General features: G+C 43.9%; 1 protein-coding gene across 1 annotated transcript in view; it reads right to left on the bottom strand.

Moving 5' to 3' along the window:
• The window catches only part of DRGX (dorsal root ganglia homeobox), a 143,362-nt gene that overhangs the window by 40,733 nt on the left and 86,073 nt on the right, over nucleotides 1-16,556 (bottom strand). The window contains exon 5 of the mRNA XM_069612199.1: nucleotides 7,031-7,203. Within this exon, the coding sequence (XP_069468300.1) occupies nucleotides 7,031-7,203 (173 nt within the window). The remainder of the gene's footprint in view (nucleotides 1-7,030; nucleotides 7,204-16,556) is intronic.

Raw genomic sequence — 16,556 nt, 5'->3', positions numbered from 1 at the left:
GTTTGCAGCCCCGGAATGCTAATGAGCTGAAGAAACCTTTTCAGCAGCATTTCTTTTGCCATTTGAAAAGGTGTTGCTGCAGTATGCGTTTGTTCTAGGAACACTAGAATGAGCATACTGCTTCATTAGTACGGGGCAACATGGTACCATTTTGGGCCAACTTGCTCCGTACTAATGAATGGGAGGAAAATAAATATAAAAAATGGCCACCTTGAAAAGGCGAAGGGACTACGGGTGGTCCCTTCTCCCTTTCCATGGTAGCCAGAAAAAAAAAAGAGAGTGTGCCCGGCGCACCATGCACATAAGTGCGTCCATGGGATTACACTGTGGTATGGCTCGGAAACGAGCCAATCCACCTTAAGTGTATCCCGTGGATTCTCGCCGCCGGGAACTAATAGCAATAGCCCCCGACGCGAGGGTTCTATTGCTATTAGTACCCCGGCCCGCAAAAATTGCGTGACCGGGGCACTAAGAGCTTTTTTTTTTGTCCCGAAATGCTGCAGCGTTTCGGGCAAAAAAAAAAAAAGAAAATGGGCGCCGCCATGGAAAGGAAAAACGGAATCCGTTTTCCCTTTCCGTGGCGGCCATCGGGAGCGAACGCGCGTCCGCTCCCGAAAAAGGATCAAAAAGAAGGTAAGTGGGGTTGGGAGGGCGGGAGTGGGCCGGGGGGAAGAGGGAAAAAAAAAATTGTACCCAGCTATGTGGAGGCGCAGAGTGGGGATTGCCCCGCTCCGATTCTCCTCACAGCTGGAGGCTTTCCTCGTCCTTCGCTGGGGACGCAGGACCAAGAAGGTAAGTTGGGAGGGCGGGTGGGAGGGAAGGGAATAAAAAATAAAAAAAACGTACCCGAGTCCCCGGCGGAGGGCGAAGGCAGCCTCTCAGCCGCAGGGAGGCTCGGAGCGGGGATGGCCCCGCTTCGAGCCTCCTCATTGGCTGAGGGGTTTCCACGCCCACCGTCGGCGACAAAGGCCGTGGAATCCCGACGGAGGGATTCCCGGCTGGGTAGGGATCTGGCGAGAGCCAATCAGAATGCTTGTTGCATTCAGATTGTCTCTCGCCGGGTTACTAATGTTCATTACACAGTCTAGCCCCAAATCTGAAAGAGGGTCGCATCCTAAGCAGCCAATCAGAAGTGCCCAATGCTGTGCCAGGGATTTAGCATCTACCATTATAGTATAGGTTAGCGGTCTGGAAAAAAGAAATGCACATATCGTTTTTAATTGTGGTGCCAAACAGAGTCCAAGAGACAAAGCACCTCTTCCTAGTGTTTAGATATGTAAAGACTAATGATTGTTTCTCGTAACTCATCGTGGTACCGTACATTAAATTCCCAGTGTTCAGCCATCTTTAAACAGTGATATAGCAGTTTTAGATAATTAACACAACACCTCTGTTTGTAATCCTTGTCATATTTATATTGAAACAATGAACAAGGCCGACACGTGTTTCACGCCAAAACTGGTGTTTTTTCAAGGCTTGTCCCATAACCTTTATATCATTTGATGGTTGCAGAAAGCATCACCATAATTTTGCTTAAATCCGTAGCTAAACACTATTGTGGGCACCGGTGTGAGCGCTGTAACAGTGAACAACTGGTAACTGGTATGCACTCTGCGGCACGGTATATAAAAAAAAGTCAATTAAAAAAATTAAACAGACCCAGCATTAAACCCCCAAGAAAAGTACCCTGTTCTGCAAGTTATGAGTACTCCTGGGGTGCCTTTGCAATCGTGCTGCCTGTCGTGACACAATAGAGACTAAAGAGTTCCTCAATTTATACAAGTCCTACTGCGATTGTTTTGAAAAACTAATGAAATCTGGACCTAATACTACTGGCTAAGGTGGTCTTTCATAACAAATGAAAGAGCTATTCAAGACAACTTGAGTTCCTCTTTCCGAAAGTCTCATTGGCAGCAGTTTGAGAGTTGCTAATTTAATAGAGGTGAAACCTTGATTATTTCTAAAAAGCTAATATAAAGGACATACGTAATACTGCTGATGGAAGGGGCTCCATTAACAACTAAAGAGGTAGTCTAGAAACCTCTTCTTCTTATCAAACCATAATTTGAAAGTCTAGGTACAGAGTTGCTAAAGGTGCCACTACTAAGTATGCAGATATGTAGAGAACCTTGTAATTAACTGGTTAGGTAGTGAGGCCCCTATGGTCTTGTGAGGGGTGTACGAGCTATGTACCAGTTGGCCTTGCTTCCTCGCCATTGCCCGTGTCTTGAATAGCAGCCCCTCAAGTCGCAGGCTCGGACGAGTACTTCACCGTCACCAAGACACATTTCATACTCACTTCACAAGCCCTGATGAAGCAACAGTCTCTGGTGTGAAACTCGCATAGTACACTTCTTGTATAAAAGACAATATTATTATCAATATCTATGTATCTTCCTGAACTAACACAACACTGTTTCGATTCATGATTTAAGAAAATGTGGCGGAAGGAAGCCTATATCCCTACCAGTGATCAATTCCCCTGTGTGCCAGCTGGGTGGAGCTACCAACCAACTCATTTCGAATTTCAAATGCAGAAAAGGTTTTTCCCGAAGATCCCACAATATGAAGTATTTGCAAACTTGGATTAAAGTGGGTTCTATGTGAGTTTACTGAAATCATTTTCAGAGAGGTATTTTATAATGAAACAATTACAATGAAAAAACATCAAATATTGTATTTTTTTTATTTGGGGGCTCCCCCCCAAGGACCCTGTTTCCCTATGCTTTTAACCCTACCGCAAATATATATATATATATATATATATATATATATATATATATATATATATATATATATATATATATATTAGTCAATGTTTTTTCGATTTTTTTGTTTCATTAAAAAAATAATTCTCTGTACTTTTTTCGTTAAAATCACTGGATACTATTAAAGTGTATAGGCCAGATTTACAAAGCGTTTTCCAATACGATGTTTCCAATGAAAAGTGCTTTTGTAAATCAAGACTGTTTAAATTGCCCGTTTTTTGTCGCAAACACGTGAGGATAAAGTCCAAATGTCTGCAGATGTGTTTTTGTCAGTGCAAACAGATCATTGACATTTTAGGCAGTTTCTCATTCACTAGCATGTCGTGTGTGAAATAGGTGTGTGCCAGAGACTGCAGTTTGTTGAGACTTTTCATCCCTTGACCGGGATACTGGTGAAATCAAGTTGACCCCTTGGCTGCTCTCACATGTCATGGGCGGCCAGGAAAACCTTTGACTGCTAAGGATCCTTGGGACCCCAGTATAAAGGGTTAAATGAATTTACTTGCTTGGAGGTGCCATGGAACTGGAAGCATCACATGCACTTCCAAGGACAAACATACATAGGACTATTTTTTTTATTTATGTTACCAGTGATTCATGTAGTACTTAATGAGACCTGAATCCAGTCCATGTTGCATATGATGTCTTGTTCCATATGCAAGGGCGGAACAAGACGGAGCTTTGCTCCTGCAAACTTTGTCTTGCCAAAGTGCCATTCCATCGAGGACTAGGTAGGACCCACCCCCAAACCCCAACTGCCCACCAGCAGTCTCCAATACCTAATCCTGAGAAGCAGGGGCACTTTTAAGCAGCACTTCAAGAGACTTGACTAAGCTCTGTGAAACAGAGCAAACCTTACATCCCGCAAGACACTCTCCAAATGAGTATATATTTCGTGTGGTTTACTGATGTTTTTTCTATTAGGGTGTGTATTCTGACACATGGGAAGGGAGCCCAGTTTTCATTACTTGCTAGGAAGGGTTCTATGCTTGAATCACTGCCACAGACATAGTGCAATTGTAAAATTCTGTGTTTGTTCCAATGTTCCCAAAATGCGCTTTGCTTTTATGCAAATCACCAGGATTGGGTTCCTTGAGGAGATGGGTGTTACTCAACTTAGGCTGGAGACCCTCAGCCCTAACCCACATCACTCCAAACTCTCCCCATCTGCCTCCTCCTAACGTCCCCAGCCACCCCACCCAAAAGGGTGGTTAGGAGATTTCCCAGACTCATATTTTTCCATTTCCAGCACTGACTATAAGGGGAGCGAGTTGCTCCTGAGCTATGCTCCCAGGCTTTGAACGGGTTAGGGTTGTATTGTCACTGGATTCGCAATAGTTACTTACTGATGCCATGCAATACAGTAAGCGGTGCTTGTGCAAAGCAAGTTCAATATCAGACTTTTACTTTTTTATATCAAGACCATTCTTGCACTAATAACACTAGAAAGGACTTAAAGGGAGGCAGGCAGCACTTTCTGAAAAGTGAGATGCCATTTCAATCTACCCACACATACGAGGGTCATTTAAACGGCCTATCAGATGAGTATCCCGTGGTTTCAGGTGGACAGCGAGAGACGCGACTTGAGATTTAAACTTGGGCACATGGAATGAAAAAAAAACTAGGATTTGAAAATAAAGAATTTGGAGTACTCCATCAAACGACCCCAAAAGCCACTCCAATACCGGATACATTGGTTACCTAACCGGGGACAAAGACAGCATGACAAAAGGTGGACCCTTTACTCCTCCATCACACAGAGGAAGAGAAACGCCAACTTCTAGAGAGCCAGTGCGTTAGACCATCACCCCCCGACAAGTAATTTAGGAAGAACCCTGCCAGGAGCATCCTATCTCAAGCTCAGTGATGGGTCAGCTTCCCAGGGTTCCTTTTTCATTGGTATTCGTTTTGTAGCCACTATGTTGCCACAACAGACTGGCGAGAATAAGGCAAAGTGAAAGGACTATAACAGGTGATATGCTGTCACCCCGCCTAGGAAAACCGAAGTGTGCAGCACGAGAAGCGACAATCCACAAGCTTAGACAGAGATGTTCATAATGTGTGCATCACAAAAGGGATGCATTAACTAGACTATTTAGAATCATTGTATGCAAATGCATTATATGTATATTAATGGGGGGTATCTTGAAATCCTGACATGGATCTGGCCCTCAAGGCCTGGAGTTGGACAACCCTGGCACTAGAGCATTAGAAAATATCAAAATTCCCCGGATTCCATTGTAATAATGAATTACCATTGGATACAGTATGTATCCAGCAAATATTATGGGGAAATACTTTCATCAACTTAGTTGCAAGTCACCGAAAGGTACCCGAGTAGTTTAGGAAGGTACCCAAAATCAGTGTCCACTCTCCAGTTCATCTCCCATCACCTGGCACCCCCAAGAATTAAGTAACAAGAGATACTCCAGCTCAGAGTAAAATATGTGAGGAAAAGTAGGAGATATGACCATGCAAGATCCCGGCACTAACAACCAGAAGACACGGCCAATAATCAGCCCAGCACGAACCTGGAGGAAACTGCCAGCTATCAATTCACATTAACAAGGAGACACGGTCAGCTAGAGCCCAGCACTAACAACCAGAAGACACGGCCAATAATCAGCCCAGCACGAACCTGGAGGAAACTGCCAGCTATCAACTCACATTAACAAGGAGACATGGTCAGCTAGAGCCCAGCACTAACAACCAAAAGACATTGCCAGCTCAGAGCTAAAGGCAAGCAATTAGGAGCTAAAGCCATACGAGATCCCAGCACCTGTGCTCATTGTTAATAACTGGAAGCGACTAACAGCCTGAAACTCACACTGCCACCCCACAGCCTGACTCATACAGGAACAATCGGGCAGCCCGGAGCCCAACGTGAACAACCAGTAGATGATTCCAGCCCAGGGCACTAAGAGGCAGGAGCCAATGCCAGCTACCTCCAAACATCAACTCATTGGAACTCGTGATACTGCTAATGGAATCCACTACTAACATTCAGAAAAAGCATTCCCAACAATGATAGCCATTAAACAATGACTGATTAAAGCCCAATGCTAACAACCAGGAGACAGAAACTCTGAAAGTAACAAGGACTTTGTGTTCACAAATTACGCAAATATGGATTACCGGAAGAGACTAAGATCCTTTGATCATGGTACTAATAAAAAAAACATGTATGCTAGGGAAAGAGCCAGTGCCCTTGTAGCATTTACAGGTATTACTGAGATAGTGATGCAAACGTGGAGGCACTGCCTGTCCAAAACAATCAATGTCAACTAGCCAACACTGACAACCAGTAGAAGTGGGCTCTGTACGCTTAGCTCTCCAGATATTTTGGACTGCAACTCCCATCATCCCTAGCCAGCAAAGTCAATGGTGAGAGATCATGGGATTCATAGTTCAAAGCACCTGGAGAACCGAAGGCTGCAGACACCCGAGCCAGGTGACATGTTTAACAGCCAGGAGACAGTGCCAGTCCTACACTAAAAAACAGAAGATAATAATGGGCCTCATACTGACACTGCGGGACGGAAAGAAGGGTGCCAGTAAGCTTACCAGCACCATTGTTTCCGGACGGGCATATTACAGGTCTGCCTGCCGGAGCTGCATGCTGTAGCCGCGTGCCCGACGGTTCTGACCCTGCTGGGTACAGCGGCCACAGTAGGGAGACCCATCACGGAAGCAGCGGCACCGTTAACAACAGTGCCTATGCTTCCATGTCCCCATTCCCATACAGTCCTTTACTGGTGCCTGACTTTTCGGGCGCCGGGGTTGTAATCTCCCAGTGGCACCGGGAAGTCAGATGCCAGTAAATAATTACAGGTCCAGAGGCAACCCGTCGGTAGCACCGGAACAGTTACCTCCTGACCCGTAATGAGGCAGAATGACAGCCCTGAATGTAATGGTAATCATCTAATCTTTTAAAGATAGCTTAGTGGGTTGAGCGTGTGCTTTAAATCTCTGTGAGAAAACTGCACATGATAGGTTTGAATCACTGCAAGTAAGAAACAGCCTTTTATTTTTCATACTGGCATCATCAAAATGACTACCCTGGATTGGTGTAAAAATAAAATAATTATTTAAGCACCCAGTGAGAATTCGGTTTGATGTGTGTGCTCTGGACTGGGTAAGGATTAATCAGTGATTTATTGTAATGTAAAGTGGTCTTGTATAGTGCAACAGCTACCATTTGGTGGCTTCTTGGCCCTACCAGTGTCTGAATGACGTTTCTGCCTGAAACATGCTCCTCTCACCTTTGCTGAATTTCCAGAGTCTCCTTTTTGTTTCGGCTCTGGTCCCCTGGTGAAGGGGAGTTCAGGTTTCTCCCAGGCTGTGTTCCCTCAGAAATGGGTTCTTTGGGGCCTTCTTGGTCTGAAGACCCCCTCTCAGTTTTCCTCCATTTTGCTCGTCGGTTTTGGAACCAGACCTGGAAAAAAGAACACAGTTATGATTGCTATGGGTGAAGCTTTAGGCCTTTCTGTTGTGTCCTCAGAGTTAGCTTATGCTAGGTACATGAGATGATAAATAGAGAGGCAGTTTCAGAGATAGGTGGAAGATGGGAGCTGGTTGCACATGCCAGTGATGGCTGGTGATTTTCTTTATTGTAGGGGGCTAAAGGTTTAGCACAAATATGTGTGAGCGACCGAGTGTAGCGAGGGAGCGTAAACCAACCAAGGCTTCAATCAAGGATATTTTCAAAATAATGGGTTATTTGGGTATTATACAAGACACTTTCTGTGAAAGATTGGGTAAAAAGCCACAAACATTGTACAGGAGCATTTTCCAACACATTTTCATGATACATTTTCCCACATGTATGCCAGTATAACAAATAATTGTTATGCTGGCTGCACCCACACATTTTCATGCTGGCTAAGCCCATACATTTCATTCTGGCTGCACCAATGTATGCCAGTATTTCCATATAAGAACATACACATGTTTTCTTCATGCGTAATGCAGAAATTATACTATAATAGAACATGTCCATGCTGGATCTGTCGATATATTCCAGTATCCACACATACAAGCATACTCCTGCTGGCTTAGCCAGTACGAATTCCATGCCACAATAAGAAAACATTTCTCGACTGGCTGCACCGATTTAGGCCAGTATGGCCTCCTAAGGATACTCATAATTTTTTCTTTGATGCCGTGTCACAAAATGCAAAGCCACATAATGAAAATATGTCCAGATTGGCTCCACCAATGTAGGGCATTTTAGCCATGTAATATCACTTATGTTTGCTTTACCCATGATGCCCAGTAAATAATGGCATGCCACAGTAAGGAAATATAGCCTGACTGGCTGCACCAAAGTACAACAGTCAAGTCACGTAATGCCAGTTATCATGTCTGCTTTACCCTTAATGGGCAGTACAAAATGCCATTAGACAGTAATAAAATATAGCGATACTGGTTCAATACTAAAATGTACAAACACTAGAAATGTAAAGCCAGCATTCATTACAGCGGAAAGTGCATGATACTTGGGTTCATGTTTCTTAGCTACGTAATAGCACTTATCTTGTTTGCTTTTCCAAAGGTTCCCAGAAATAATGTCATGCCATAGTATGAAAATATAGGCAGACTGGCTGTAGTAAATTAAGCCAGCCCAGCCACATAAAACACTGATCATGTTTGCTTTACCATTGATGCCCAGTAGAAAAGGCCATGCTACAAAAAGAAAAAATAGTGAGACTTGCTGCACCAATGTAGGCCAATCCAACCAAGGGTAGTAATAACGCTTACCACATTTGCTTTACGATTGATTCCAAATAAAGAAAATGCCACAATAGAAAAAAAAGCTAAACTGACTGCACCAGAACAGGCCAATCCAGCTACGTAGAAACACTTCTCATGTTTGCTTTATCATTGATGCCCAGTAAAAAAATGCTATGCCACAGTAAGAAAATATAGCCGGACTGGCTGCACCAAAGGTGGCAAGTCCAGTCATGTAACAACACCTATCATGTTTGCTTTACCATTTACCATTGATGCCGAGTGAAAAATGAAATGCCACGTTAAGAAAATATAGCCAAGTGAGCCCCTCTCTAAGCACAAATCACCACCCCCAGGGACCAGCACAAACACAAGCACACACAAATTCATCCAGCATTCATTTGCTAATTTATACATGTACAAATACTACAGGCACTCTTCACTCAACTGTACACCCAAACCACACACAGTCATTAATTCACAGGTGCACCCACCCATACACATACACTCTCAGGTTAGGAGTACTCAGTCAGCTGAGTTTTTATTGGGCTGCCTTGGCTCATCCATAATGGGTGGCAGGTGGGTGCCTTGTCACCCTTTATGGGCGAACCACCACTGGCAGATCCAGTTGCACTTCCCGCCCCTTGCTCTTCCCGCCCCCAGCAAAGTAGTGAAATTGCATTGACTGGTGCACCAGTAGGAGCTCTTTGCCCCACTCTGTCTATATTCACCATTGTCATCAGTGCAAAGATTTGCTTGTAAACCTTTTAATTCAATAAGTGTGTTTACTTGTATTTTTTTAAATAATATGTCAAATGAGTAGTTCCAGTATAAACTGTGGCATGGTATTATGTTGTGTGTGTGAAGAAATAACAGCAACCAGGCTATAGCTCTTTGGGCTAATACAGCTGTTCCAGAGATAAGTCTGCTATTGATAAAAACAATACCCACATGGAAGTACGCATAACAGCTGCCATCTGCAGTGCTGCATTACCAGAGCAGCAAGTGCTATACCAGACCAACACGTGAAATCTTGTCACCCCCCCCTAAAGGTGTATTACTTATAATCCTATTACAAGTTAGTTGTGATACACCATTCCGCTTGTAATAAAATCAAAAATCATCCTACTAATCATCTCTGATTACAAGTTATTAAGAACATCAAAAGGCCCCTTTTTTCAGCAGCCGACACCTACCGGCACTCCCTGACTGACTGCGAGAAGGGTTGCCTTGTGCTGGTAGTTAGCACAGTAGGTTCCATGCAATAATGTCCCCACAAAAATGTCTCCTGACAAAAAAGTCGCTGTTTTTTGCAGATACATTATTACATTGTACATGCGGGGGAAACCCCCGAAATCCCTGATTTTTTTTTTTTTTACAAGGGGAGCAGCAGACATCCTCGCAACCCATCCCCATTCATAATTTCACCATATATAATGTCGCCAATGGCTTTTCCCGGTGACAATCTGGATGGAGACATTATGAATGGGGACATTATTACCTGATATCGCATAGTAAGAAGCTCGGCTGTTTAGAGCAGGTGAGGGAGTAAGGGACTCAGTGCAACAAAGGAAAGACGCGAAAGAACTGCGAGGAGTGAAGATGAAAGAAAAAGTAACCCAGAACAAGAACAGGGCTACAAAAGAAGAAATAAAACGTGGGACATGGAAATGAGTGACACAAATAAATGTCACTGAAGAAAAAACAGTGTTAGTTGAAGCAAGATGAAAAAGAGACAAAAGCTGAAAAAAAGGCAAGAAATCAGAGCCAGCAAGTCAGAGAGACAATAAAGAAAAGGGAATAAAGAATCCACAGAGACATAAAGCTGCAGAGATAGAAACATGAACTTGGCAATGCCACAATAATTTAGCACATTTTGAATTGAACAAATAATATTCTCTCTGTTTTTGAACATGCTTATTTTTACGTAGCTACCATGTTGTTGGTAGAGTAAATTAGGACTAAATAGCGCCTCATTACCAGTTCTCAGTATTCTCATATACTGTAGCACATCATTACCCATTTACATTATGTCTAGTTGATATCCGGCTCTCTTAGCAGATCATTGCCGGTTGTCATTATGCCCAGTTGGCACATCATGGCAGGTTTCCAGGATACCCACTGATAACTGACATTATGCACACATTGCACATCATTACCCGTTTTTGTTATGCTCCCATAGTATTTCATTGGTGGTTTCCATTATGTTGTATTGACCCATCATTGCCCGGACTTGACTTCCATCTTTCCGGGTAGTGTAACTGGTGATAATCCTCCATATGCTGGATCCAGGCCTGAATGAGCAACACAACTGCATCCTGTAGTGCACACTAAATAAAGATTCTACCCCTATAGGACGTTTCTCTGATTGGTGTCCAGGATGTCCTGGAGGGCAAAACTACCCCCCACAACAACCCGAGGCTAGCCTTCAAGCCAATAGCAGAAAGGCTTGGATGGAGCCAATGACAGCACATCCCGTAGGGAAGTACTACTTGGCAGGTGTACATCATTTGTTGTGGCATGGGGCATTAACTGAGTGTGCATTGGTCTTACTGCTGGAGTAGGGACTGGATTTATGTTGGTCATAGTGGCAGTAAAAAAATGTTTTTGATTTTCTTTTAATTTTTATTCTTGATTCAATTGAATTATAAAACATTTTACAAGGATTTGTCACAATGTGTCCTTCCAGTACTTTATAAATCCATATAGATTCCAGGATCCTAATTTCGAGTTCTTCTGGAAGCTAGATCTCCACTTTATTCCACCAGGGATATGTGGTTATTTGTCGTTTTTGGATCACAGTCTTATCGGTTTTAACTCTGGCGAGCAGACATGAGTCTTGGAAAAAGCCAACTACAGCAATCACCCAAGAAGTTTTTTCCCCACTCATCAGCCGATTCCACCATTCCTCTTCGTCGAAGAACTTTAAGTGTTTGAATAGTGGGCCCAGGTGACGAGAACAAACGGCGATCAGCCCCTGACAGTTCATAAGGAGATGTCGAGGGGTTTCTATTGTTTCCTTTTGTATACAGAAACGACACATTGCTGAATCGGTCGATTTCCATCTTGCTAATGTTTCGTTGGTATGCATTATGTTTAAGTGGATTCTCATAAAATGTTCTCTGAGTTTCCTATGCTGACTTTTTATCAGGTAGTTGCGAGTTTCATTGACCTTTCTTGCTTCCAGAGGGAGCTCCAGTGAAGACTTGAGATGACTTGTTGCGTCCTGAGTTAGAATCCAGTCATTTTCCAGAATCTTTTTCTTTACCTTTTCTGGGTTCTGGATGAGTTCAGCTTCTGTGCTGCCAATCCTAGCCAGCAGGAGTTTATTCTCACTGGTCCAGATTTCTAACCTTTTGCAGTGCCCGGCTTCGATTTCCTTATTGATCACCTTTAGGATAAGAGGCGGCGTTGGTAACAAGGTTTTTCTATATAACATCAGCTTGTTACTTGCTTCTATGGAGCTTAAAGATGGAAGAGTTAGCTCCCTCCTGATCAAGGAGATTGGCAGGGAAGATGGGAGGTTCAAAACATTCTTCCAGTATTGACCCTCTATTTTTTGCCATAGTATTCCTGGAAGATAGAGCATTGCCTCCATTCCATATGTGAGGCTAGGGACAACTTTCGACCTGTCAAACGTCAGAAGTGGGGATATTGTAAAACGGCCATGTTTTCTGTTAATGGCAACAAATTGGGTTGTGAGGAGGCGTGTCTTTACCCGTAGACAGTCCTGATTCAGAGCTTCTGTGGTACTTTTGTTCAAAGTCACTCCGAGATATTTGAAGGCTTCCACGACCTCCAATGGTTGGTTGGCAACTGACCACGTGAAGATTTTCTTTGTGGTTTTATGTTTGTCCAATAGCATGATTTTGGTTTTTTCTCTGTTCATCTGTAGGGAGTTGTCTTTCAGGTAAACAGCCAGATTGGAAATTTGCCCCTGGAGACCTATCAGCGTGAGGTCCATGAGTATTATGTTGTCTGTATAAAGTAGACGTGATATTTTGTCTTCTCCTAGAGTCGGGGGTAAAGACTTCACTCTAGTCTGCGATATAGGCATTGTAGAGTGCCGGGGCCAGTGGGCAGCCTTGTTAAACACCATGGCCTGTTTGAATCCATGGGGAAAGCAGGCCCGTTTGATTTAGCCGCACACACATGGAGGTGCCTGTCTATAGCGCCTTGATGGGATTCAAAATTTGAGGCGAGCAAGACTGATGTTCAAGTTGTTCCCAAAGTACAGATCGATCGATCTGGTCAAAGGCTTGAACCAGATCGATAAAAGCGATGTAGATTTTTGTCCGACCTTCAAGGACCTTTGCTTTAAATATACTCAGGGCCAAGATGTTTACTGTCGTGCCCAGGTTCTTTATGAAGCCCGCTTGAAGTGGGTCCGCCGTTTTCACAGATGTTGTCCAGTGTAGAAACTTGTCCAATAAGAGTGATTCAAATAATTTCCCTGTGGAATCAAGAAGGGCAATGGGCCGGTAGTTGTTCGGGTTGTCCCTGGGCCCTTTTTTGAAAATCAGAACCACAATTGCTTGCTTCCATGATAGGGGGATAGATCTTGTTTCCTAACATTTTTTGAAGACTTCCAATATGAAAAGGCTCCAAGGAACAGTATGTAGCTTTATTTCGTGGTTGGCGGACCAGCAGCCCGCGAGTTGTTAAGCTTTCTAATTTTCATTAGAATCAGCTAGAGTGTCACATGTGGTGGATGAGAGATCCGCGATCGGGCTTACAAATCTGTTGCGAGGACTGTACAGTGTTTCAAAATGGTTTATCCATGCCGAATCGCTCACAGTGTTTATCAAAGGTAGCATGGAGATGTTAGTGTTGTCCTTAATCAACGCCCAAAAATCTCTTGAGTTCCTGCTGCATATCACACTTAGCATTTGTTAAGCATCGTCTTGATAACGCTGATATTTGGTGTTACGTAGCCAGGTTTTGTAATTGGTTTTAGCGAGTTTTACTTCTTCCCATGAGACGGCACTTTGTGACTTTACTGCTGTGCGTCGCAGTTTCCTTAGGTCTTCTCTTTTCTCCACTAAAAGTGCGTTAAAAACATGCACGGTGGGTTTCGTGTACTTAGGTATCCTTTTCTTTTGCGAGACGAGAGCCGTCAAGAAAGTGGAATTATTATTAACAATGTTGGCACTGAGAAGGAACAGCAGTGCACGTGTGGTCATTGTGACAGCCCTAACACTCATGCATGTCCTTTTGTTGTCCAAATCTCGTTCTGTGTACCATCATAAAAATAGCCTCAGACACATTATTTTCAACAATCCCAGTATATTCCCAGTTTACACAGTCCCAGCATGTTGTACTTTAAAAAACGAAGCATTCTCTGAGTTTGCTAAATCCAGTAGATTAGGTTTAATATCCCCATTTTATTACACTTTCTCAATCCCATTTCACTCCCAGTTTGATAAATGTGGTGCAGTCCCAGTCCATAGCATCGTGCTAATCGTTTGCCAAATCCCTGAAGTATACTCCCAATTTATCCAACCTCAGTATATTCCTACTGGGATAGTACCAGTATGTTACCACTTTGACACGCCAAGTATATTGACAGTTTGACAATCCTAGCACTCTCTTAATTTGTCGACTCAGGTGTATTCTGAGCACTGCCAACCACAATATAATCCCACATTGTACAGCCCCCGTAAATTCCCAGCATACAACCAATTTGCAAACTTCCAGGAGCTTGCTAGTTTTACTGCCTAGTTATGTTTCCAGTTTGCTAAATTATAGAACATTTCCACTATGACAATCCCAGCATACATTTACAGTTTACTGTTGCACAATGTTGGCTTATTCTTACTGTGTAACTATACAATGCTATTTTACTTTTAGTTTAATGTTAAAGAATTCCAGTACATTTCCGGTGGGTAACACCCAACTTAATCGAAAAAAAAACTGTCCGCATGGACGTTTTGTTCGATTTGGGTGTTACCGTTTTGGTTGTGGCCGTAAATACCGATCATGAGGAGCAGGGGCTGCCCCCCGCTCCTCATGTTTGGTATTTTGGGGATTCATGGGTGCGGGGGTGTCCCCCGCATTCATAACACTGGCGGCGAGGAACAAAAAAAGCTTGAGCCCCGTTTGCAATGAACGGTCAACACAGGGGTCCGAGCAGTTACACTGCGGGCAGTCCATTCGGGAACAAAACGTTTGCGATCAGACAACCCAGATCCTTTCCAGTGTACTGTTACATCATTTCAATATATTACCGTTTTCACAGTTCCAGTGCATCTCCATCCTGCACCATTGCAGTTTACAAGCAGTTGGCAATCCAAGTATATTTCTAGTTTTACCATCGCAATTTATTCAAAATGTGACAACCCTGTATATTCCCTGTTTGCAAAATCCTAGAATATTACAAGTTATACAATCCGAGAAGACTCATAGGTCATACATTCCCAGTACACCCTAAGGTTGCCAATCCCAAAATCTGTCTACCTTGACAGTCCTAGTGAACTCACAATGTGACAGTCTCAACGCATTCTCAGTTTCCACAGTTCCAGTAAGTGCCCTGTCTGCACAACCACAGTGCTGTATATTGTACACTAGCAGTTTGACATTCACAGGTGTGACAAAGCCAGAATATTCCCAGTTCAAACAATTCCAAGACACTACTAGCTAGACAAAGCCAGTACATTCCCAGGTTCTCTCTGTCAGAGTATTCCTGGTTATAAAACCTGGATATACTCCCAGCTTGATACCCTTCTAAGCTCATAGCTTGAGGACCCCTGCATACTCCCAGCTTGACACCCTTCTATGCTCATAGCTTGAGGACCCCTGCATACTCCCAGCTTGCCATCCTTCTATGCTCATAGCTTGAGGACCCCTGCATACTCCCAGCTTGACACCCTTCTATGTTCATAGCTTGAGGACCCCTGCATACTCCCTGCTTGACACCCTTCTATGCTCCAGCTTGACACCCTTCTATGCTCATAGCTTGATGACCCCGCATTACTCCCAGCTTGACACCCTTCTATGCTCATAGCTTGATCACCCCTGCATACCCCCAGCTGGACACCCTTCTATGCTCATAGCTTGATGACCCCTGCATACTCCCAGCTGGACACCCTTCTATGCTCATAGCTTGATGACACCTGCATACTCCCAGCTTGACACCCTTCTATGCTCATAGCTTGAGGACCCCTGCATACTCCCAGCTTGACACCCTTCTATGCTCATAGCTTGAGGACCCCTACATACTCCCAGCTTGACACCCTTCTATGCTCATAGCTAAATGGCCCCTGCATACTCTCAGCTTGACACCCTTCTATGCTCATAGCTTGATGACCCCTGCATACTCCCAGCTGGACACACTTCTATGCTCATAGCTTGATGACCCCTGCATACTCCCAGCTTGACACCCTTCTATGCTCATAGCTTGATGAACCCTGAATACTCCCAGCTTGACACCCTTCTATGCTCATAGCTAAATTACCCCTGCATACTCACAGCTTGACACCCTTCTATGCTCATAGCTTGATGACCCCTGCATACTCCCAGCTGGACACCCTTCTATGCTCATAGCTTGATGACCCCTGCATACTCCCAGCTGGACACCCTTCTATGCTCATAGCTTGATGACCTATTCATACTCCCAGCTTGACACCCTTATATGCTCATAGTTTGATGACCCCTGCATACTCCCAGCTGGACACCCTTCTATGCTCATAGCTAAATGACCCCTTCATACTCCCAGCTTGCCCTTCTATGCTCATAGCTAAATGACCCCTGCATACGCACAGCTTGACACCCTTCTATGCTCATAGCTTGATGACCCCTGCATACTCACAGCTTGACACCCTTCTATGCTCATAGCTAAATGACCCCTGCATACTCACAGCTTGACACCCTTCTATGCTCATAGCTTGAATACCCCTACATACTCACAGCTTAACACCCTTCTATGCTCATAGCTTGCGGACGCCTGCATACTCACAGCTTGACACCCTTCTATGCTCATAGCTTGATGACCCCTGCATACTCCCAGCTTGACACCCTTCTATGCTCATAGCTAAATGACCCCTGCATACTCCCAGCTTG

The sequence above is a fragment of the Ambystoma mexicanum genome, chromosome 8, assembly GCF_040938575.1.
Source record: "Ambystoma mexicanum isolate Mex_15411 chromosome 8, UKY_AmexF1_1, whole genome shotgun sequence".
Classification (NCBI taxonomy): domain Eukaryota; kingdom Metazoa; phylum Chordata; class Amphibia; order Caudata; family Ambystomatidae; genus Ambystoma; species Ambystoma mexicanum.
Note: the sequence above shows the minus strand (reverse complement) of the source record. Positions and strands in the feature narration are given on the sequence as shown.